The following is a 25,890-nucleotide window of genomic DNA, read 5'->3' on the forward strand; positions in this document are numbered from 1 at the left end:
TAAACCAGGGAAGTTATGTTGTTGGATTATAACGAATTCAGTAACGATGTACCAGTGCTTCTATGAACACATATGTGCACATGTATAACGAAATACCAATACAGATTGTTATGGAGACAAGTCATACAGTGTAATGGACGTGAAATAACCCTAATAAAATATGTTTAAAAAAATCCCCCGCCGCCCTTGTTAGCGGTGGGACGGGTCAGTTCATGCAATGTACAGCCAGTCATCCAACCTTGCCTGTTGTGTATAGTAGTACATCTTCAATGGCTGGTTGTTAAGACTCTGTGAACTCTATGAACTGTGAAATATTTATGTCTTCAAGGTCACAATGGAACTTGCAATGGTCCAACTCTGGAGGGGGTTGGAGGGAGGGAGGTTCATCATAAATACTGTTTTGTATTGAGAACGCTTTATCTTCTATTGTATCCTTATTAGAAAGATCTGTGTCTAATTCCGATCATGTGCTGGCTCCAATTCTTTTGAAGGTTCAAAGTCTTATCTACCCAGCCTTGTGTCACATGTCAGTCCAAAATGGGAAAGAATTAAAATCGCTAGCAATCCAAGCTAGCTGTGTGGATAAAGAGGTTAGCATAGCAGTGGGGAAGCCGTTCTGGATTGAGGGTCCTCTATATAAGCAAACTACCTTAAAAGCAAAACAAATGGAGGACCAGATAAATTCCCTAAAGTCTTTATTCAGGGGGTGTAATTCAAATGTCTTCGAAGATCATGCAGTGGCTAAAATCTTCCCAATTGAAAAAAAAGGCAATTCCCTCTGGTGGCATATACTCTTATTCTTCAAGGACCATTTTAGATTCCACTTCTATACCAATTATACAGGGGTTTCTGATGGATGCTTCTGCCTGTGGATTCCTCACCTTATGAGTACCCATGCGCCAGCATTCCGCAGAAATTCTTTCCTAGCTCTCCCACTTCGACGAGAACGTCACAATAGCAAGGCTCCGCTCGTGACACCGTATGACGTCACCAGAGCCATAAGAGGACCTCGTCGGCGTGCTGACGTCACTTCCCTTTTTTCCGCACCGTCGACGCTTAACGGTTTTTCTAGGGGCTCTCCATTTTCTTTGAAGAAAACTTTGTATTACTTGTTGATTTTTGATGGCTACTTCCAGGAAGACCGGGTTTAAACCCTGCAGAAAGTGTGGCGGGCATATGTCGATCACGGACCCGCATGAAGATTGCCTCTGGTGCTTATCCTCTTATCATGACGTCGAAGAATGCAGAAGCTGCAGGAATATAAATCCTAAGGCTATTCAGGAGCGTGAAGCTAAGCTGTTTATGACCAAAGCCAAAAAGGAGAAGAGGGGTCGAAAGAGGATGAAGTCTTCATCTTCCCATACATCGAAGTTGAAAAAACATAAGAAGTCTAAGAGGAGACATGGCTCTCAGCACCGTTTTTCGAAGACCAGGGCTTCGAGGTCAAGGTCACCGACTGCGGCTGAGCGGCCTAGAAGAAAGGACTTTGTTTCCCTATCTCCTCGGGTGACGCCGGTTCCATTTCTGGATCCGATGTCGCCGGCTTCGAAAGTCACTTCGCTGCACGAAGACTCTCCGGCCCCAGCAATGTCTCCGGCACCAAGGTAGTCGTCACCTGGCCGGGTGCGTTTAACCTGTGCAGGAGCCGTCCCTGGCTCCGCAGCACCCAGTTGGACCTCAGGTGGTTCCTCTTCTGGAAGGTACAGATCCATATCCTGCTTTTCCTGCACCTGCGTCAGATTCTGTGCATTTTCTTAATATGATGTTTGGCATGTTTGCCAGGGCCTCAGCTCCATCCGGTGCGCCTTCGGGCCCCGTGGATCCTTTGGCCTTTAACTTGGGTGTTCCTCAACTCTATCCTCAAGCACCCTTTATGCCATTCTTGCCGAAGACTCTGGCTTGGCATTTCCTGGCGCCGAGGTCCTCCACTCCGGCTCTTCGGACTCCTTCGGCTGTTGAGTCGGCGCCGCCTCGAGTTTGATCGACGTCTAGGTTCGAAGTTGAGGCTCCTCCGTCAACGTCGTTAATGTCTTCACCGGCGCCGCGTGTGGCGCCGCCAACGCCGATTCCTATACAATGCTCTAGGAGAGAGGCGCAGCGGCTCCTTGAAGAGGAAGAATATGCACAGAATCAGGAGGAAGGAGAGATTGTTGATTCTATTATGAGTTTGAGGGCCTACATAATGCCAGTGGCTTGGATACTTCTCCTGAGTATAATCTCCCATCTGCGAATGCTGGGGTTGTGCAAGACATTCATAAGGAAGGCGGCTGATTTGCTTGGTCTGCAGCTTCCCTCAGCTGAGGTGAAATCTAATACCCTTACGGAGTTTCTTAATACATCCTCTTCAACTTCTGAACCGTTGCTTCCCTTTACAGATGCTTTGACGGAACCAATAATGGAGGTGTGACAGAAGCGTTCCCTTTTTGGAGTTTCCTCCTCCTTACCCTCCTCACCAGGGTTGGTGCTCAGAGGACCACTTACTGCTTTTACAGCAGGAGGTTCTTACCTTGCTACAGAAAGGTGCGATAGAGGTGGGTCCTGAGCAGGAAAGGGATCAGGGTCGCTACTCCCGGTATTTCCTGATCCCCTAAAAGGATGGTCGCTTAAGGCCAATCCTGGACATCAGTATTTTGAACCTTTACCTCAGACAGGAGAAGTTCAAAATGTTGACCTTGGCTCAGGTTTTTCTTGCGCTGCAACAGGAAGAAGGATGCGTATTTTCATCTTCCCATCCTGAGGTCGCATCAGAAGTACCTCCGATTCACGGTAGGGTCGCAACATTATCAGTTTGCGGTTCTTATGTTCGGTCTTACTTCCGCACCTCGAGTCTTTACAAAGGTGATGGCTGTGGTAGCGGCTCATCTCAGAAGGTCAGGGGTTCCTGTTTTCCCCTACCTGGACGACTGGCTGTTGTAAGCGGAGTCTCAAGAGTTGGTTTCGCGCCGCTTGCAGGTAACAGCTCATCTGTTGTTCAAATTGGGTTTCTCGATAAATGTACCCAAATCTCACCTGGTGCCTTCTCAGCACAGCCTGTTTATAGGGGCAATGCTGGACACTTGTGTGTTGAGCTTTCTCTCCTCCGCAGAGGATTTCCGACATTCAGGAAATGATTCAGGAAATGATTGCTTTATTTCATGATGGAGTGGTTGTTCCAGTCCTGAAGGTCCTTTGCCTGCTCGGTCTGTTCGCTTCCTGCATTCTGTTGGTCAACCATGCACGCTGGTACATGAGGACACTCCAGTGGTGCCTCCGCAGGCAGTGGTATCAGCACAGTGGAGATCTCGGGGAGAAGATCAAAATTTCCAGAGAAGCTGCAGTGTAGCTGATTTGGTGGAGTGTGCAGGGCAACCTGTCTCAAGGAAATCCCTTTCAGCCTCCTCCGCCGGTGGCCACAGTGATCACGAATGCCTCCACTCCAGGGTGGGGTGCTCATCTGGGGGATCTGGAGGTCAAAGGTCTTTGGTCTCCAGAGGAAAGGTTGCTTCATATCTACCTGCTGGAATTGCGGGCGATTCATTTGGCACTAAAGGCCTTCCTTCCTTCCCTTCGCGGTCAGTCGGTTCAGGTCCTGACGGAGTACACTACTGCGATGTGGTACATCAACAAACTGAGGTGTAGGGTCGTATTGTCTCTGTCGAGAGACTCTGCAGCTCTGGTACTGGGCTCAGAACCATTGGATGCGTGTGTTTGCAAATCCTCTGGCCGGTGTGCTGAATGTACGTGCGGACAGTCTCAGTCGGCCTTACTCGGCCGATCATCGCATCTTTCAGATGTGCGGGTCTCCTCGGTTGGACCTGTTTGCCACTCTCGAGAACGTGCACTGCCCGTTGCTCTGCAGTCTCCAGTTTCCGATGCAGGGAGCGCTGGGGGACGCGTTTCAGTTGGATTGGAGCTCACAACTCCTTTACGTGTTTCCTCCCAGACCCTTGATTCATCAGGTTCTGAGGAAGATTCGCCAAGACCGGGCCCAAGGTATATTGATCACACCGGATTGGCCAAGAAGGGTGTGGTACACAGATCTACTTCACCTCTCATCGCACCCTCCGCTCTGTCTCCCTCTCAGGGCAGATCTCCTATTGCAGTCGCAGGGGCAGGCTTTACACCCCCTCCTCCAGAGCCTGCACCTTCATGCCTGAAGATTGAACGGGGCAATCTGAGTTCCTTCCCTCTCCCGCCGGATATAGTGGATGTTATTTTATCGTCCAGGCGACACTCCACTAAGTCTGTTTACTCTTCCAAATGGTTCGGATTTGTTAAGTGGTGCGGAGAGAGAGACATTGACCCTTTGAAGGCCTGTTTGTCTAATAATCTGGAGTTTTCACTTTCTTTGGCACAGCAAGGTCGTGCTGTAGCCACTGTTAAGGGCTATTTGTCAGCTTTGTCGGCCTTTCTATGTTAGCCGGACCAGCCGTCTTTATTTAAGTCCTCCATTGTCATAAGGTTTATTAAGGGTCTTACAAATAAGTTCCCTCCCACACCTTTCATTCTGCCTCAGTGGGATTTGAATCTCGTTCTTACCTTTTTTAATGGGTTCTCCGTTTGAGCCTCTTCATACTTGGCCTTTGAGGCTTCTTTCTTTTAAAACGATTTTCTTGAGTGTCATTACCTCGGCTAGGAGGGTAAGTGAGCTTCAGGCTCTTAGTTCGAAACCTCCTTGCCTGACCATTCATGCTGATAAGTTTGTTCTAAGGACCAGGGCTGTTTTTCTTCTCAAGGTTGTTACCCCTTTTCATATGGGACAGTCCATTACTTTACCCACCTTTTATCTTCACCCTCACCCTTCCAAGGAGGAGGAGAGACTGCATCGTGTGGACCCTAAGAGAGCTGTCCGCTTTTACTTGGATCGGACAAGAGATCTGAGGCTGGACGATCAGCTCTTTGTGGGCTATGTTGGGAAGATGAAAGGTAAGGCTGTGCACAAGAGGACTCTCTCCAGGTGGATTATCTTGTGCATCAAGATTTGCAACACCTTGCCCAAGAAGGACCCTCCTGAAGGTATTAGAGCTCATTCCACCAGAGCTAAGTCTACTTCTTCTGCTTTGGCTAGAGGTGTTCCTGTTCTTGATGTCTGTAAAGCAGCAACTTGGGCCTCCCTCCACACCTTTGCAAAGCATTACTGCTTTGACTCGGAGGTAAGGATGGATGGCCATTTTGCTCGTTCTGTAGCAAGATATTTTGGTCTAGTCAGGTGGACACCCTCCTCCAGGAGAGGTATGGCTTTGGGAGTCTATTCATAAGGTGAGCAATTAACAGGCAGAAGTATACATCAGAAGAACAAGTTACTTACCTTCGTTAACGCTTTATCTGGTGGATACTGTACACCAAAGACACCTCGTTGCCATGGAAGAATATGATTTGGAGCACGTTTTTAAAGTAAACATTTCAGACCCCCCCCCCCCTTCTGCCGTGCCTGCTTCTCCCCCTACAGTGTTATTTCCACTGCCTTTAGCTATGCGTGGTGCCAAAGCGGTTATGTACGGAACAACGCTTTATTTTTTGTTTGTCTTTTCATTATGTTCATGATATTCTGCACAAACTTGCTGTGAATGCTGCTCTGATTTGATGTAAAAGTGTATTTAACTAATCCGAATTTGTCAATAAAGGTTTTGAAAATTAAAATTAAAAAAAGTAAACATTTCAGAAAGTAAAGTCTTGACTTTTTGAAAGAAGGGTGCTAGAATCGGACAGAATGTTAAATGGTTTTTTGGGGAGTGATAACATGGAAAAGGTGCAATTTTACCCTTTTATGGGCCACATTTTCTCCGGCAATTGTTATGATAGAGATCATATAAACTATTGTACAAGTGAGGCTCTCTCCCAAACTTCTGCTATTAACAGATTACATAAAAGCTGCGGAGAAGGGCACTTTGCACATTTTCTGTTGGTTTCCAAGGCCAGAATGTAGGAAACATTAAGTTGTGCCTGTGAAGTGATGGACATGAAGCACTGGGCCTCTTTCGATCATTGGAGGGGCGTATTTAGCTACAAATTTGTGATTTGAATTCTCTGGTTCCCCTAATGCTCTTCGAATTGAGTTTGGGCTACCTTCCGCTGTTGTGCTCGCTGCATTGGCAGTTTTGAGGTGGGAGAACTATCTGCTCAGAAGTCAAAAGGGGTCAATTAGAGCCGCATTTAAGGTCCACAATTAACGACCTCTAGAGAGAGAAAAGTGCATTTTTTTCTTTCTTTTTAAAAACGAATGAAATGTTTGCGATTGTTCAAATTGGGTATCTTCCACTGCCAAAATCCTTTAAAAAAAAAAACACGTGAGAAATATGGTTGTTTAGTAAAATTGTATATGGAAAAAGTCTCAGCCTTACCTTATCTGGATTCTTCCCTATGGAATGTGCAGACCTATTTTGCTTTTAAGGCTAAATTTACTCACTCTGCTTGTGATCACAGGAATATGGGAAGGCGTGCCGAAGGAAGAGAGACTTTGTGCATTTGCTCTATACATGTACAAGATTTAAGTAATGTGGTCTTTTTGTGTCCTTATTTGCACTCTGCAGGTCACCACTTTCTAAGATTGATCTTTTTAACATATAATGTACAATCGGTGGTAGAGGCTTGTCAATGTTTATTTGCCCCCCTCTCTCCCAAGAAATGGTTTAATTTTTTTAAACTTTTTTAAATGCTTCATAAATGTGTGTTAATCCCTTGTTTTGTCACTGTTACTTGCAATTATGTTTGCGTAAATGTATGTTAGTATTCACACTCTTTAAGTGTATTGTGAAGTTTTCTGGATTCATGCAGCAAATTAAAATCACGTCTTTTTATATTCCCTACTTGCACTTTGCACACCACCCCTTTTTAAGATCGTTCCTTTTATATTGTTGTTGTAACTTTGACTGTGTAAATGTATGTTTACATTTGTATTTTTGCACTTCCAATGTGGACCCCTAGCGAGTTCTGAAACAAATAAATTTATGTATGACAGTCCACCACATGGTGGCACTCTCTGCCTAAGTTTGAGATGAGCACAACAACAGTGTTTAATAATTTAATATACCTTATAAATGTATAATACCTGTCACCACTCTATTATTATAAGTTTGAGTAGTCTGGAATAGTCTGAATTGTCACACTTGTAAGAGTGGAAGAATGCAAGTGACCCCAGCAACTGAAAGATAAAGAATGTATGCTCCAAGGAGGATCTCAGACATGATGATCGAGGGAAGCCATTGAATAAGAAATAAGAAAAGAGTGCCAATAATGCCAGCCAATGATGAGCAATAGACGGGCTGTAAGGTTTTGGTCCACCCACAAAAGGCCTTTCATAGTTAGACAGAGTTTGCTGTCTGCTAGGTGAGACCGAGCAATTGTATGTTGTGCACTGTCCTTAAATGATTGTTTGAGGTGATAGTACGACTATTTAGACCGTGACCAGTTACTTGAACTGCATTTTATCCTTTTCAGGTGAAGGGGCAATTAACCTGGCTTTAGCCCAGAACAGAGTTCAAGATGTCCGGCTTAATGGACCAGTGGGCGCAAGCAATTCGGCAAGAATAGAGTCTGGCTTCCCCATGCAGAGTGGCACAGGTGCGTTGAAAGTTCCTTCAGTAGGATGCTAAATGCATTGTGAGACCTTTAATGTAGTTGTCTCTCAATCAGAACACTACAGAGTACTTAATTCCTTTAAACTTTTTAATATAGAGAATACTCTAGCCCAGGATTATCCCAGCGCAGAACAGGAGGTTCCACTTGTTATTGTACTTGGTTTTTATGCTTCATATTATTTTGGGCATTATGTAATCACAAGCACTAGAAGTTTCTTCCAAAAAGCTTTATACTAATTTACCCTTTCATGCAAGTATATTTTTATTGTTAATAACAATTTTTATGTATGCTTACTGTTGATTTTCTTAAATGGAGAAACAATTGTTCTATCAGTTGGGTTTGTTATGCTTTTTTCCCAAATATCATTTTATTTACAAAACAGCAGGCAAACAGTTTGTGTGCTGCTCTGCAAATCGATCAAGCAGTATAAATGTGTCAAAAACAACATTGAATCACAGAGCGGGAGCTTTTATCTATGTTCTGTGCTTAAGGAAACATGTAAATGCCCACCCAGAAGAAACAGGACATGGTGTAAAGGAAACCTAGCATAGTGACGAGAGAAATCGCTAACATAGGAAAATTCAGTTGATTCATAATTATTAAGCTTTTTAACTACCAAATGTCCCTTTATGATGGCAAAAACCCCACCTCTTCAGGCCCCGTACCTGTACAACCTAAAAAAAAATCTTAATACTCCTGTGATAACATTATAAGCCAAACCCAGTGTATTTTATTTCCTCAGGGAAAGCTCTGGCCTGTATTTCAGGGGCCAAAAGGAGTATTCCATGATTTGTCACCTTCATGTTCACCAGATACTCCATGCTTAATGGGATGTTTAAGATAGTATTCCTTTCGGATGTCCAAGACAGTCAAATTCTGCAGACTCAGATTAGGAAATGTATGGATATATTGTACAGCATACCTCTCAATTTCCTTCTTCACAGCCACCCTTAATAACATTTCTGGGCCAGTGGACTAACGTGAATGTGTGCACTGCAGTCTCTATTCTGAATTCCTCCTGTTTTTCAAGAATCTCTCGGACAGTTTTTTTCTCTGACCTCATATCCTCTATGCTCAAGTTGGAAGTTGGACAACCTTTGAAAAGTATTGTCACATGCATTATTTGATCAAGGAGCCTGATGCATTTCTCTTACTCAACCCATTCTCTACTCGACTCCCAATACACTATACTCTTCGATTCAATAGCTTTGAGAGCCTGCCCCTGGTATACACCAAGCAAATAGATTTCAGAAGCATTTTCTCCACTCTGGCCAACTGTCATTCCTCCACTGATTCCTTGAGGCCTTTGCTTGTGGCTTGAAGGAAGAGGCAGCTTCTCACCATGTTCTGTTTCTGCGCCATGTCAACCACCAGCAAACTCTTGTCTTCAGACCAGTGAGAAAACCTATGGATACCTCATGTATGTGCGAAATAGAAACCTGGTCCCCACTGGTAGAGGTTGGTGTAGCGGGCATGTCTACATAAACATCGAAATCCCACTGCAAGTGGGTCCGTTTCTTCCCACATCCAAGCACATCTCCTTGTGTCAGCAATCTGTTAGGACCCAATTGCTGTCTCCTTGCGATCTGGATAGGCTGTGGCCAACAACCACACTTCATTAGTATTCCATGACTTGCTTTCTCCTGCCAAAAGTAGCTTCAGCTCAGAGTCTCTATAGGTTGTACCGTCAGTCAGGGCACTCTTGTCTCAAGGGACTGGGAATCCCTCACTAATTGCAAAATTGGTTTACAGTGGGTTCTTCGTTGTTCACTACAATCCTCGAATGCCTAAAAGGTTCTGCTAATCAGTGATTGGAACCCGCTATAACATGGGGTCTCTGCAACCAGCATAGCGAACTGGAGTGTGGTGTTCTAGTACAGAGCTAGATCTGTATTCCCAGTTTACTCTGCCCACCCCTCTAGATTGCATCTGTATTTTGAATTTCTAACTTATAGGCCACTTTATCGTTGTCAAATATTTTTAATATGATTCTGACAACCTAACCATAAATGCTTTATGTAGAAAGACAATGAAGAGCTCCACATTTTGTTTATAATATATATGTTCAGAAATGATCTGTTCCTCATTGAAAACAACTAACATGGATATTCAAGATCATTTGCTGACGTTCTGTTCATAGATTATTCAATCCTTCAATGATTGAGTAAGCATGTATACTTTAATCATTAGAAAGGGTAGCTGCCAACAATACCTTCCCGTTCTGGAGGAGGTTTTCATAATATGCAGAGTGAAGGTTGCACCTGACAAAGAAACGCCGAGATGCCGTTTTCTCGGTCTTCAGTTTTCTTAGATTCACATGCCTTAAGGTTCCTTCCTTGCTGGTAATCTGGGCCCTCAAACACTTCTTACGACACTTTCTGCATGTTTATTTATACCAGAGCCAATCTTTGTAATTAAAACCCCATAAATGTTTTTTAAATGGCACTGTATCGTCAAAAAGGAGGTTGTGCAGCTCTGCGAGGCAAAGGTCCACCATACTATGTGCCAACTATTTATTTTACGTTTGATACTTGACAACATGCTGATCAAGTGGTTCTCAGAAGACTGACCCCTTACTATACTATATTTGATTCTCTTTTGATATCCTTTCAATGTTTTGCTGCGTTTTGTATTGCCCAGCAGCTACTTTCTTCCTCACAATGTTGTTGACTTCCACCTTTTTAGTCTTGTGAGACAATTCCCTTTAAAGGATTTTTTCTCTCTGAAATAATTTGCTGCTTAGTGTTCTCCCGAATTCTGTTCAGCAGAGAGATTATCAATACATCATCGTGCTATCTGTGCTTGAAAAATGGTTAAGTAGGACTGTTCTTTGGTTTGCATGTGTTTACTGTGTTTTACTCGTACTACGGATAGCTGCAGTGTGTTTGAGTGTACCTCTCCAAGCGCTGAAGGAAAGAGTAGCTCTTTAGAGCACTGGAACTTCTTACATCTGCTATTGGCCTCATATTTAGACATTGCAAAGTCTTCTCGCTGTTTTGTAGAGCTTCATTGGAAAATTATTATCTTAGCTTCTCATTATCTCAGCTTCTCATTATCTCAGCTTCTCGTTTTCCAGCACGTCCCTCAGAGGACTGGATGCAAATATATGTTTGATGTTTGGACACTTTTTTCATTAGATACGCATTATCTGTGCCTTAGATATAAAGGAAGTAGCCATTGGGTGAGTAACAATATTTCCAGATCCATGCAAATCTAAAGTATCAAGCTACAGTTGTCGCATTCTTGATTTGATGAAGACTTTTTTCAAATATCGACCGCTGCGGGTTTAGGAAAATGGCATCTGATTTAGGGAATGTTGCATTAGGAGGGCCACCACAATAACTTTGAGGCATTAACCTGCTCACACAGTTGAAGTAATTCCTCTTGGATCAGACGCAAGCACCAGCTGTTTCAGGACCTTTATTACTCTTCCCTTAAATCTTTGTTATCCAGGAGTGTTCTACAAAAAAAGAAGTAATCGTCAGTGTTTCACATTCTTATTCTTGTTCTCCTTGCAGACACCTGATACTTTCATGTGTTAGTTATTATAGTCAGAGTAGGAACATCTTTCCAAGAGGAGGGTGGGCATCCAGCAGTTTTTTTCGCATTTGCTACCCTCAATGTAAAGGTTTCAGTGCTCTGCATAAAACAAGTATTCAGGAACAAATGGTCTCATTTTAAGGGCTGTTTTATTTGGTGGGTGCCTATAACTGCACATAAAATAAAACTGATACTAGTAAGTGATTGTTTCTTTTGATGTTGAATATCAACCATGTAATTGATGTTTAGCTTGTTTGTTAACTTCAAATGATTGCTATTCAAGGACTGATTGTGTATGTATATAAAACAGGTCTAATTCGGATGAACAATCCAGGAGCATCAATGTCGCAGAGTGGGAATGTGGCACCCTCTAATATAGTGAGCGGAACCAGTGCAGAGTTTCCTTTGCGAACTCCGCGTCCTCCGTCACAATCAGGTAGAGTGAAAATTAAATGTTTCATGCTAGAAAATGCACTTCTGATGGTAGTAGGTCTCGTTGTATTATTTGTGCATTACACTACGTTCCAGGGTTCAGAAGCCTGCAGTTGTGACCATGCTGCAGCTAAATTTGCATCACTCAATATCAAGCGTCTGGTGCATTAAGGTACTGCCAGACGGCCATAGGATCAGCTTCAGACGGCCATATGATCAGCTTCCGTTTATTGACAAGAATTCAGAGTTTCCCCATCATTTGAGGGTGTTCTCAAATACTGTTGTCTTGTAAGTTTTTTTGAAATGTACCAGTCTTTGAGTCCGTTTCTAATTCCAGTTCCTAGATTTGTCACAAGATATCAAAGTAGGATCCTTATTACAGGTTTATGTGATGAGCCGAATGAGATCACCCAAGAAAAAGGCTATTCAGATGGATACATCTTTCTGCAGATTGCTCACCTTAACAATATTTCCCAGGTGTCAGCTAATCAGGTGGTGTCTTGTGGCCACTGTGCCACCTTCCAGCCATGATGTCCTTGGTGGATAATACGTGTCAGCCTGTGTGCTTTAATCAGTTTCTGCATTCTGCACCTCAGCAGCATAGTCCTGAGCTCCCCCTCGGTGCCTGACTGACAAATGTTTTCTCAGCTTTGAGATCAACTAGATCATATGTCTTTTCCGACAGTGTTGGATTTCAAACCTTGATGTTAAGCACTGCAAGCAACTGTCTTTATTGGATCTTAGGACATTTGCATGTGGTGTCTTGGAAGTTATTTTTGGCCAAAGCTTACAGAAACAAACCAAACACATCTCTACCTCTCCAGGTAAGTTTCCTGAGAGGGAATGGTGTCCTAAAAAGCACCATATGAAGGAAAAATCTGCTTAGTCCCTGAGGAAAATTCTCTCTTTACAGTACCGTTTAGAATCATGGCTCTGTTCTCCGATGCCAGGCTTCTTCACGCCCTTGAGCCAGTTCCATAGCTATGAAAGATTGAGCTGGAATTTCCTGTTCCTACTGTCGAAAATGCACAGCTCGATTCCTTATGCCAAGCCATATTGGGCATTTTTAAGGTGGCTCTGGTACCCTTTGGGTTGCTCCCCAAAGGTGGTCCCACACTTTGCTTGTTGACTACAGCATTTCTGACCCAGACAACTCCCGACTCATCGACCCTAAAGGCTTTGGCCTCAGCAGCTACAAAAAAGTCTCAGACTATGACATCATCTATGACATTGCCACCAGTGCTGGTCTCGGTGCCATGCCCGAGACGCTACTGGTGCTACCCTCCAAAGTGGCTGAAATTATCCTGATGGAATAGGAGAAGGCCTGAACATGCCTTGAAGAACAGCTTTTCCCTAGAGCAATGGGACCCACCAAGATGAAGTAGTTACTCTGATCTGTTTCCGAAGCCATAACCCTTCCTGATGGAAATTATAATCACACAGACTATGAAGACCCCAAGGCAGATAATCTGCTTTCTTCATGCTACTCCAATTCTGACCTTTGATTTAAAAATGCAAGTGGTCTGGATCTCTTTACAGAAGGGACATTCCTTATCCATCTGTGGTCCTGATAGAAGAGGTCTCTTCCTTTATCCCTGTGGAGCATAAAGCTGCACAATCTGAAGAACCTTCAGTTGAATCCACTAAAGTAACGGAGTAGCTTAGAGGCAGGAGGCCTACTTTAGAGCTTGGCCGTGAACCCTAAGATGTTATCTAATACTAATGTCTTTTATGATGTCCCTAATTTATTTGATCATTTATTTCAGACAAGCATCTTTTTGTCCTGGCAAATAGCCAGTTTTTTTAGGTCTATTTCATTTACTTTGAGGAAGAGGGAGCTTAGTACACTAAATGTATACTGGTATCAAAGCGGTGCAGTTCAGTATAGATCATTGTCTTTAAGGATTGGTTAAGGTATGAAGGAGGTACATGCCTTAGACATGTCATTTAGTGTGACAATCTACTACATCAGCCTGGGGGCATGGGGATGCAACCCTTCTCTGCTTGTCCTGATGCTTTCCTAATACCACATTTCTCTTTATCTAAGGTTGTTTTACCTGTAACCTTCGATTACCCGTGGTTTTTCTCTTATTGCATCCTTTGGATACTCCTTCACATAATCATATGTCTAATTGTCTTCCTTTCCGTGTTAATCTTTTATGCAGTTAATTAACACCACCCATAACAATAGGCCTCTGCCTACCATTCCCAGCATTGGGTATCTCCTCTACTTCCTTTTTTTAATTTTAAAAAAAGGTGGTGGCCCGGTGCTTCATTGGTCATCATATTCAATATCTCCATTTCACACGGTGCTAATTGTCTCATACTCATTATTCCTAACATGCATTACTCCTTAGCCAATCCCAGAATGGCTTGTCTGACATGCTGTTTATATAAATCTGTTGGTTATAATTGATACATATCAGAAATTAGTTTGCAATATGGGTTCAGAGTTTTGAGTTGCAGCAAAATGGATGCTACAGTGTTGTCCATGTTAACGTTCAACCACTTTGGTATTTCCAGTACAGAATAAAAAGGACTGATTAGTACACTGTGTGTTCGAGGCATGTGGGCTGCTAAATTCATATCTTGTGCATAGATCGCCGCCTAGTGTTGGGTCCGGATGATTGCACATTGTTGTCCTGGAAGAGTCTTCGAAGTATCACGAAATAGGTGGCTCCTCCCCTGCACTACAGTGCGCATGGGCATCGACTCCATCCCCAGATTGTTTTTTTCCGCCATTGGGTTCGGATGTGAATTCGACGTCTCCTGTCGGAATCGATAAAAAACAGTTCTCTGAAGGCCAAAAGGCTTTCTAACCTCGTCGGTATTGTTGGCGTACGGTTCTCGTGTATACTCCAACTCTTCGAGTCGGGTTTCTGGGGAGTCGTGTGACTCTTCGGTCATCGAGGCCCTTTGACGCAGCAAGACCCCGACGAAACTACAATGGAACGAAGTCCGTTCAAAAAGTGTCCCGTGTGCGGTTCGAAGTACCCACACATCGACGTGCATCCTGTATGCAACAAGTGCCTGTCGCTGGACCACAACGAGGCCGACTGTATGGCCTGTTCGAAGTTCAGGTCAAAGAAGACGCTCAAGATTCGGCGCGTGGCGCGCCTTGAGGCCCAGCGATCGGCACCAGTGGACATCTTCAACGACCCCGAAGCAGACGAGCAAGAGCTTCAGCTTCAGATATCGCCTCCATCGGCAGAGGTCGAGCCCGACTACGGAGAGGCCGTGGAGGGCCTGGACCTAGACGAATACTTCGAGGAGGTAGGGGACGACGAGGAAGTTTATGGGGCCGCGGAAGATAGCTCGGAGGAAGAGCTATGCCCCGTCCGCACCATAACTAAGGCTCAGGTCACGGGATCGCCACTCGGCCTTACCCACGACCCTCCACCTAAGTCCTCGGCCCCGCCTTCTCGGACGTCTACAGACATTTCAGCAGAGCCTCCGTTACAGAAAACGAAACCGAAACCATCGGCTTCGACTTCTTCTAAGATGGCCGACGCACCATCGAAACCGAAGACGGCAGACACGGCTTCAAAACCGTCGTCTTCGGAGGCTTCCAAGCCTAAAAAGGCAGTCGACAATGAAAAGGCACCCAAAGGGGCCAAGGAGGCCGGCTCCAAGAAAGTCGTCGAGCATGTGTCGAGCAAGGTGGTGGAGTCGACATCGAAGAAGACTGTCGAGAAACCTTCACCCAAACCTGCCATGCCTACCTCTGAAACCACGACGCAAAGGGGAAGAACTGCCGATCCGAAGCCGGCGGCGTCAACGCCTAAGGCCAAGACAGGGGAGCGGACCCTTGCTGTCGAGGGTGCATCCGTGCCCCAACAGAAGTCGGCAACGCTCAAATCCTCACCTGGTGGTGGATCGAAGGCCTTGGTCGGATCGACGAAGCCGTCCGCTTCTTTTACTAAGCAGGTCGCGGACTCCCTGAAGAGGATACGGGACAAGGCGTCGGAACCGAAAAAGTCCTCGGTACCAACGGTGGCTGTCCCGCTGAAGAAGACTTCGAAGCCAATCCTCTATACTCTGCCGCCAAAGGTAACGCCGAAGGCTTTCGCACCTCGTACGGTGCCCGATGACTCGGAGGGGCTGCGGCAGACTCAGCGTGCTGGAAGCTCTGCTCAACCACCTTCTCAGGACGACAATGCGGAGCATTTTATCGACGCCGACACGGGCAAATTACTGCTCTACAAAAGGAAAATTACATCCCAGCCAGTGGACTTCTATGTAATTCCTCTAAAAAAGAAAAGGCCTGCACCAGATACTCCAGAGCTTGTGGAACCCATTCCTCAACAGCCTGGGAGGAGTCCGACGCCTTCACCCACCTACTCAGATGGGGATGGGAATGAACAGGATGATGAGTATACCTTCCCGGCCAATAATGACCCTGATGAACAGCAGGACTCATGGATAGACACTGGTGACCAGGGTGACCAACAGGTGGTTAGTGACCCACAGCTTTATGGAATAAAAACTTCTCCTACTGAAGACTCGGCGGCATTTAATGCCTTAATTGAACGGGCGGCTGCGAATCACAAGGTGGAGATGCATGCCGACCCTGTGGAGGTTGACTTTTTGTTTGATACATTCTCTGCATCGGAAAAGACTGTCAAAACACTGCCAATGCTTAAAGGGGTTCTCAAACATGCCAATGACATTTTCAAGGAACCCACCAGGGCACGGGTGGTCAACCCACGTATAGAGAAGAAATACAGACCGGCACCTGGGGACCCTGCTTATATACGAGGCCAGTTGCCTCTAGACTCTTTGGTCGTCTCCAATGCCCGCAAGAGGGCGAATTCACAGACAACGGGTGAAGCTCCTCCCCCGGACAAAGAGTCAAAAGTGCTGGAGGCAGGGGGCAAAAGGGTGGCAGCACAGGCTGCAAACATATGGCGCATATCCAATACACAAGCCCTGTTGGCTAGATATGATAGGGCGCATTATGACACCTTGGAACAGCTTCTGCAACACCTTCCAGACAAGTTCAAAGAAGGAGCTGAAATGTTAATCCAAGAGGGCAAGCTCATTTCTAATGCTGCTATTAAATGTGCGCTTGACGTTGCAGATACGGCAGCAAGGCCGGTGAACACTAGTGTTATGTTAAGGCGTCAAGCTTGGCTCCGCATCTCGGGGTTCAAGCCCGAGATCCAAACAACTATCCTCAACCAACCTGTCAATCCGGACAGACTGTTTGGCCCGGAGGTTGACACCACCCTTGAGAAAATTAAAAAAGACACTGAGACGGCTAAGTCCATGGGTGCACTTCAGTCTCAGCAATACAGGGGCAACAATTTTCGTCGCTCAGGTACAAGGGGTGTTGCCAGAGGACACTTGGCACAGAAGACAAGTTTCCATAGAGGAGGCGCCCAGGCCTCTTACCCCAAGCAGAATAGAGGTGGTTACAGAGGGAACAGCGCCAAGGGCAGAGGCAGAGGCAACACTACTTCCCGTTCCTCTGCTGCCACCAAACAGTGACTCCCTGTCACTGCCCCCCGACCATCCGTCACCTGTCGGGGGAAGACTCCAACAGTTCCTGCCAGTCTGGAGAAACATCACCACAGACAGGTGGGTAAGGAAGCTTATCCAGTTCGGGTATTGTTTGGAGTTAACGTCCACTCCCCCCAACATACCCCCTAAACAACGTCCTATGTCAGCAGAGCACTTGCACTTGTTGCAGCAGGAAGTTCTCGTAATGCTGCAAAAAGGAGCAATAGAGCTCGTGCCACAAGAGGAGGAAGGCACAGGGGTTTATTCCCTGTACTTCTTAATACCAAAGAAGGACGGCTCACTCAGACCCATTCTGGACCTGCGCCCCCTCAATCTATACATACTCTCGGAACATTTTCACATGTTAACGCTACAACAGGTTCTTCCACTTTTAAACAAGGGGGACTTCCTCGCAACCTTGGACCTCAAGGATGCTTACTTTCACATACCACTCCACCCATCCCACAGAAAGTACCTCAGGTTTACCATACAGAACAGGCATTACCAGTTCAAGGTCCTACCCTTCGGAGTGACCACTGCCCCCAGAGTGTTCACGAAGTGTTTGGCGACAGTGGCGGCGCACCTCAGAAGACAGAACATACATGTCTACCCTTACCTGGACGACTGGCTCGTTCAAGCCAAGTCGGAACAACAGTGCGCCGCAGACATGTCCCACACTATTCACCTCCTTCCCAGTCTGGGGTTCTCCTTAAACTATCCAAAGTCGAACCTCCAACCTGCCCACGTGCGGCAGTATCTGGGCGCGACCATCAATACTCTGGCTGCCACAGCACAGCCAAACCCGGCGAGGATCGACAACATCCAGTCGCTAATCCAGAGGTTCAGACCCCAACACTCACTCCCAGCGAGAGTGTTCATGCAGTTGATAGGCATGATGGCCTCCTGCATCTTCATAGTCCCGCATGCGAGACTGCATATGCGTCCGCTCCAGGAATGTCTAGCACATCAGTGGACGCAGGCTCATGGACAGTTGAAAGACCTAGTGTTGGTAACCGGTCGGGCATACAACTCTCTGCATTGGTGGACTCCACACAACCTTTGCAAAGGCCGACCGTTCCAAGAGCCTGTACCACACATCATCCTCACGACGGACGCCTCTCTCCAGGGTTGGGGGGCTCACGTGCTCCACTACACGGTGCAGGGACTATGGACGACACAGCAAAGGAAGATGCACATCAACTGCCTGGAGTTGATGGCGATCTTTATGGCGTTAAAGTCCTTCAAAGTACATTTGTGCAACAAGGTCGTGCTGATCCGGACGGACAACATGACGGCCATGTACTACATCCAGAAGCAGGGGGGTACGCACTCTCCACAGCTGTCTCATCTGGCTCAGAGCATGTGGAAGTGGGCCATTCAGAGGAACATCTTCCTCATGGCGGAACACCTTCTGGGCAAGGACAACCAGATGGCGGATCTGCTCAGCAGGTACAGCCATCAAATGCACGAGTGGGAGGTACATCCATCTGTACTCCGCCCGTACTTCCAGCAGTGGGGTCATCCAGAGATAGACCTGTTTGCCACAAAGGAAAACACAAAATGCCAAAGCTTTGCCGCCAGGTTCCCTCACCCACAGTCGCAAGGCAATGCGATATGGATGAACTGGTCAGGCAGATTTGCATACGCTTTTCCCCCAGCACCTCTCATTCCGCTGGTGGCAAGAAAACTAAAGCAACACTCGCTGACGCTCATCCTGGTTGCTCCAACGTGGGCACGCCAACCATGGTACACCACGTTTCTAGAACTCTCCGTGGTACCGCATCAACGACTGCACCTCACGCCCAGGCTCTTGACGCAGAACCATGGCGACATTCAGCACCCAGATCCGCAACAGCTCAATCTGGCGATCTGGCTCCTGAAGTCCTAGAGTTTGGCTACCTTAATCTGCCTCCTGAATGTATGGACATCATCAGAGAGGCAAGGAAACCCACTACCCGAGCTTGCTATGCAGCGAAATGGAAGCGTTTTGTCATCTACTGTACAGAGCATGACATAAATCCGCTAGATGCATCCATTCCCAACATCATTTGCTACTTGTTACATCTTTACAAATGCAATTTAGCGTACGCTTCCATCCGAATACACTTGTCAGCCATAGCAGCTTATCTTCAGAACAGGCAGCACCTCTCTGTTTTCAGGGTGCCTGCATTAAAGCTTTTCTAGAAGGGCTGAAGCGGGTCATTCCTCCCAGAACCCCACCCGCTCCAATTTGGAATCTCAACGTGGTCCTCACTAGGTTGATGGGTCCACCCTTTGAGCCTCTACATTCATGTGAGATTCAATTCCTGACATGGAAAGTGGCTTTCCTCATTGCCATCACGTCTCTCAGACGTGTTAGTGAGCTACAGGCGCTCACTATACAAGAGCCATTTATTCAGGTTCATTCCAACAGGGTGGTGCTCCGCACTAACCCCAAGTTCCTTCCAAAGGTGGTGTCGCAATTTCACGTCAATCAGTCAATTGAACTGCCCGCATTCTTTCCAAATCCAGAGACGGTAGCGGAAAGAATGCTCCATACCTTGGACGTTAAAAGGGCGTTGATGTACTATATTGACAGAACACAACCATTTAGAAAAACACAACAACTATTCGTTGCCTTTTCCGCTCAGCACAAGGGCAACCCCATTTCCAAAGCGGGAATAGCCAGGTGGATCGTTAAATGTATTCAGATTTGCTATCAAAAAGCTAAACGCACTTTATCGATCCCACCCAGAGCACACTCCACACGCAAGTTAGGAGCCTCCATGGCATTCCTAGGAAACATTCCTTTAGAAGACATTTGCAGAGCAGCCACGTGGTCCACACCACACACGTTTACCAAACATTACTGCGTAGACGTGCATTCCAAACAGCAGGCAGCTGTAGGACAAGCTGTTCTCAAAACTCTATTTCAGACTTCTGCAGCTGGCACGGGCGGCCGCCGTTAATGGAGGGACTGCTTTGTATTCTATGCACAATATATGAATTTAGCAGCCCACATGCCTCGAACTGAATATGCTACTTACCAGTATGCATCTGTTCTTGGCATGTAGGGCTGCTAACATTCATATCGCCCACCCTCCTCCCCGGCGCCTGTAGCAGCTGCAGATTGCTTCTTGCATTCAATCATTAGCATGGACATCTTTAGCACTGTCATACTCCATCTTTGCCGCAATGGCTAAAAACAATCTGGGGATGGAGTCGATGCCCATGCGCACTGTAGTCCAGGGGAGGAGCAACCTATCTCGTGATACTTCGAAGACTCTTCCAGGACAACAATGGGCAATCATCCGGACCCAACACTAGGCGGCGATCTATGCACAAGATATGAATGTTAGCAGCCCTACATGCCAAGAACAGATGCATACTGGTAAGTAGCATATTCAATATTGAGCAGCATTGATTCACTTTCCACTCATATTTGTCTAGTTAAGGGACCATAGTGTTGGAAGAGGGATGTTGTTAAGCAAGATAGTGCATTTTTCACATTTCCCTATGTGCACATTATATTGGTCTGTCTGTAACATACCAGAAACTTCCTGGTTTCTTGCAGTGGTTCAAAGTTCCTAACACTTTGCCATAGTTCTTTATACTTTTATCCCCTGCTTTGGCTGGGACATTGTACTCTGATAAATCAGTTGCTAGAGACTGCTCGAGAAACCAACCTACCTACTCTAAATATAGATTTCTTTTCTCCATTAAACAGATACAACTGATCCTCTACTGGCTGGTCTAGCGGTCCAACCACCAAATCAGTCTTCTGGATCTTTGACTCCACAACTTCGTCCCACACTGTCCATGCCCACTACCAGGCAAATCAACCCTGGCACCTTCCAACAGCTTCATCAGCAACAACTACAGCCACGACTACCCCAACAGCAGCAGCAGCCACAGCAGCAACCTCAGGGTGTACGTCCTTCATTTTCTGCACCAACTACAGTTCCAGTGCCTGCAGGGTGGAACCAGCTCCCTTCTGGGGCCCTCCAACCTCCTCCTGCCCAAGGAAATCTGGCTCAAATTACATCAAGCCAGGGTTGGAAAAAGGCCACAATAACTGGACCAATGCAGCAGCAACTGCAAATGCAGCAGCAAATGCAGCAACAACAGCAGATGCAGCAGCAAATGCAGCAACAACAGCAGCAGCAGATGCAGCAACAACAGCAGCAGCAGATGCAGCAACAACAACAGCAGCAGCTTCATCAGCAGCAGCTTCATCAGCAACAGATGCAACAGCAGCAGATGCAACAGCAGCAGATGCAACAGCAGCAGATGCAACAGCAGCAGATGCAGCAGCAGCAGATGCAGCAGCAGCAGATGCAGCAGCAGCAGATGCAGCAGCCACAGTATCAGACAAGACCATCCTTGGCAACGGTTCAGACCCCATCCCATCCTCCGCCTCCATATCCATTTGGAAGCCAACAAGCTTCTCACTCTAACTTCTCCCAGATGAGCAATGCAGCCCAATTTACTGCTCCTCACCTCAAGGCTCTTCAGACAGGAACAGCACGTGCTTCAACACCACATCAGCAGTCCCATTTGACAAATAAGTCTCCTGTCTCATCCCCTTCCACCTTCCAGCAGGGATCCCCTGTATCTTCTCCAACGGTTAATCAACCGCAGCAGCTTATGGGGCAAAGGCCATCCCAGAATGTGTCACTCACCCAAGGGTTTCAGCAGTCTGTTAACTCGCCTGGTCGAAATACCTTAGTTCAGCAGGGAAACTTGCCCCCCAACTTTATGGTGATGCAGCAACAGCAACAGCAGCAACAACAACAGCAGCAACAACAACAGCAGCAACAACAACAGCAGCAACAACAACAGCAACAACAACAACAACAGCAACAACAGCAGCAACAACAACAACAACAACAACAGCAGCAGCAAAACCAGGGGACACAGAATATGCATGCAGGCGTTGGAGGTAGGAAACCACTAAGTAATATGTATATCTAGTAGACTCACTCATTGAACACTGTTGGCTAAACATTTATATGCATTTCCTCATCAAACCAAAGTCCTTTACCCAAATTCAAAACATGTAGACCAAGTAATCGACTCTAAAATGATTAAGTCAAAATAATATACTTGTGTAAATCTTGTATATCCTAAATTTTAATATTCTCATTGATATTGAAAGGAAAACAACAGCATAAAGATTTATTAATAAAATAGCATAAGTTCAGGATATGTATGGCTGATTCACAAAATTGAGGTTGTGCATGTCGAAATTCTATTGTGATGTGCTTTAATTGTATTTCTGCTTTTTAAGGTATTGCCAGAGAATCCCAAGACTGCTGTAGATCTCTATGTGTACTATAACTTCAGAAATTAATTCACATTGATTTCACTCTAAGTTGAAGATAAGCCAGACAAAATGATGCACAAACGTGCATTTGAAAGTATGACATTGTTTTAGCCAAGACAGACAGTACTTTTCCCGCTTGAGAAATCTGTTGTCCTCTCTCCCGGGGTCGGAGCTCTGATTCCTGACGTCTCTCATGGCAGAGTCTTCCTCTCAATGTCCGTAGCCGGGCTCTTCAATGAGGTGGTTTTCCTTTGTCAGTCCCATCGGCTTTCTCTCGAGTTCAGAGGTAACAACGCCCAATCCTGCGGATTTTGCGACATTTGAACTTGCCGTCTTCTGATCCTCGGTTGTTGTTGGTAGAAAGGCTGAAATTATGTAATCCTAATGGGGGGTACTAAAATGCAGAAAGTCTTCTTCCTTAAAGCATCCGCAGTAGTATATCACTTGCGAGGGAGAAACCGTGGATGGACGATCGACTGCATTAGAAGAAAGGGCATAGCATGAGCAAGCAACGGGTCTTCCTCCATGTCATCTGGGTCGCTATTTAGTGGGAAGTTAGAGGCCCCATGACGGTTTGGTATCCTGAGCTATTGAGCAGGTCATCAGTCCTCTGATCAGACTGCCCCTTAGGGCCGATCTTTTGTTGCAGCAGCCGGGGAGGTTTCTCCACCCAACCTTTTAATACCTAGCCGTGGTGCATGGTGTTTGAGCAGCAAATGTGGGCAGCTTTGGACCTTCCACCCGAAGTCTGCACTGTTATCTTGGTAGCCAGGCGGCCCTCAACCGTATCCGCCTGCCATTGGGCCAGATTTGTGGCATGGTGTGCAGAAAAAACGGTGGAACCCCCGCCCCTTTCTGCTCCCCTTCCTCAGGTTCTTCTATTTATTCTTCACCTTGCCCTGCAAGGCTCTGCTCTGGGCACCTTAAAGGGCTACTTTTCTGCTATATCAGCCTTTCTGCGGTGGCATGACCAGCCAACCCTTACACATCCCCTATTGTACATAGGTTCTTGAAAGGTTTGCAACGTATGTTTTCTCCTTCCCCTTTCACCATGCCTCAGTGGGACCTTAATCTAGTCCTGAAGTTCCTGATGTGCACTCCCTTTGAGCCCTTGCACAACTGTGCTCTCCGGCTACTTACCATCAAAACAGCTTTCCTAGTGGCAATAACATCTGCCCGGAGGGTCTGTGAGCTTCAGTCTTTGTTATCCAAGCCTCCATACTTGAACATCTACCCAGACAAGCTGGTTCTACGAACTAGAGCTTCTTTTCTGCCAAAGGTCATCACTCCCTTTCATGTAGGCCAGTCCATCGCCCTCCCTACTTTTTAATTATAATTATTTTTATTGATGACAAAGTATATTGTAGTACCATCATTATCCATTTAGATGCATACAGAGATTGACACATATTCAATAAACATTGCTTCACCACATCACATCGTGTCTTACTTTACTTATTTTGCTTCTCCTACCTATCATGCTGCTCACTACCCAAGAGGGATTTTATCTGTATTGCTTAAATCTGTAGGCTCCCAGATGTTTAGGAGGCACCGTTTAATCTCTGGTACCATCTTTGTTCCCAATACTTCTTCCATACAGTGCAGCACCCCGTCCAATATCATTGAACATAAATACAGTCCCAGAGTATGTGAATAAATTTACTCTCCTGGTTACACTGCCTCCTACACGCGTAATCTTCCCTGTAACCCTTTTTAACAGGAGCAGGTCCTGAGAGATATGTTCTGTGTAGTATTTTAAGTTGTATCAACCTTAGCCTTGAAGTGATTGTTACCTCTTTTGGGTAGGGCGGAGGCCAGGGCCTCCAGCCAGTCTTCCTCCTTCAACTCCGCAATATTGTTTTCCCAATTGCTGCGGCGCTGCAAGAGGGGGTCAGGCATATTGTTGACTAGTTTTTGGTAGGTCAAGGAAATGGAGAATTCTATCTCCTAGTGGTGAGGATTCTGGAGGAACCTCCCTCCTGGGGATGAGTACGTGTCGGGCGTGTCGCACCAGTAAATATCGATACCTCTCCGTTTCAGCTAGTTCATATTACCTCGCTACATACCTATCTACCATACCTACACCAGCAAACATGTCCTGGGCAAGACGCAACAAATCAATAGTACTTTATAAAATCAGGGAGTCCTATGCCCCCATCGTGTATCCCTTCACCTGTTTTTGGGTTGCTATGTGGGGCGGTTTCCCTACCCAAAAGAGTTCTCTGTGCTTGCTTTTCATTTCCTTGAAGTAGGGGGTTGGAATTGGGTTTGGTGAATTATGTAACACATACAAGAAATGTGGCAGGGACATCATTTTAAATGCCGCTTGGCCCAGTAATGACAGCGGAAGTGTTTTCCAATGCCGCACGTCACTCTTCATTTTCAGGCGCTGTAACGGGGGTAGGAGATTATGATTATAACATTTTGTTGAATCCTCTGGTGCTCTCGCTATCTCATACCACTTGGGTAGAGGTGGAAATTCTCCCCTCAGAGCAAGGATTACTGATTTCGCCCTGTTGATTGAATAGCCCGTGTATTTCCCAAAGCTTGCGAATATATTAAGGACTCTGTGTATTGATGAAGTGGGATATGCCAAGTACAGCAGTATGTCGACTGCATAGAGGGAGATGAGGTCCTCCCACCCCTCTGACCATCTCAGTCCCTCGATCAGTGGGTTGTTACGTATCCACAATGCCAGTGGCTCTAACATCAACGCAAAGAGCAACAGTGACAGCGGGCATCCCTGCCTTGTTCCTCTTAAGAGACCAAAGACTAGGGATTTTTTGTTATTTACTACTACTTGTGCTAACGGGTTAGTGTATAGAAGTTTGATCCAGCCCATGAATTTGGGCCCAAATCCCATCTTTCTAGGGACAGCAAACAAATAGGGCGATTCAATTGTGTCGAATGCCAAGGTGGCATCTAGGGACATCACCACTGCAACTCCCCCTAGTGTTTCCACTCCCCCTAGTAGTCCACGTAATCAACTGTGATTTAAAGACATGTTTCGTTCCGACATAAAGCCTGATTGATCAGGGTGCACTAATTGTGTTATTACCTGTATCAAACGTATGGCCAGTAGCTTTGCTAGGATCTTGGCCTTAGCATTGAGCAGTGAGAGGGACGGTACGGGAGCATTTGTTGTTAGGCCAGCCTGCTTTATGGACTGCCTATTTTGCGACTCTCTAAATACATGGCTTTGAGGTAAGGTGCAATTTTGCTTGGTGCTAATTTGTAAAACTCTATTGGGAGTCCGTTGGGCCCCATCCGTTTTCTGGATTGCAGGCACCCTATTGACATGGGCCACCTCTTTATTCATGAGATCACTATCTAACATTTTTGAGTCTTCGGTTGTGAGGCATGTCTGTCAACACGGCCTGAGTTTCCCATTCTGGGACGGTGCTGGTAGATTTGTATTTTTGCGTAAAGTGCTGGGAGAACTCATCAGCTATTGGCTGTGTGTCCTTCAGTGTTTTCTCAGTTTCTACAGTGAGTTCAGTGACAAGTCTATTCGCTTGGTCTCGCTTATCCAGCCATGCCAGTAGTTTCCCTGC

The 25,890-nt window shown here is 46.0% G+C and overlaps 1 protein-coding gene across 4 annotated transcripts in view; it reads left to right on the top strand.

Annotated features, from left to right (window-relative positions):
• The window catches only part of NCOA6 (nuclear receptor coactivator 6), a 410,255-nt gene that overhangs the window by 191,103 nt on the left and 193,262 nt on the right, over window positions 1–25,890 (top strand). For all 4 annotated transcript variants that reach the window (XM_078652166.1, XM_078652165.1, XM_078652167.1 and 1 more), the window contains exons 5-7: window positions 7,417–7,539; window positions 11,408–11,533; window positions 20,738–21,952. In XM_078652166.1, coding sequence (XP_078508292.1) covers window positions 7,417–7,539; window positions 11,408–11,533; window positions 20,738–21,952 — 1,464 coding nt within the window. The remainder of the gene's footprint in view (window positions 1–7,416; window positions 7,540–11,407; window positions 11,534–20,737; window positions 21,953–25,890) is intronic.

This window comes from Lissotriton helveticus, chromosome 7 (assembly GCF_964261635.1).
Source record: "Lissotriton helveticus chromosome 7, aLisHel1.1, whole genome shotgun sequence".
NCBI classification, from domain to species: Eukaryota; Metazoa; Chordata; class Amphibia; order Caudata; family Salamandridae; genus Lissotriton; species Lissotriton helveticus.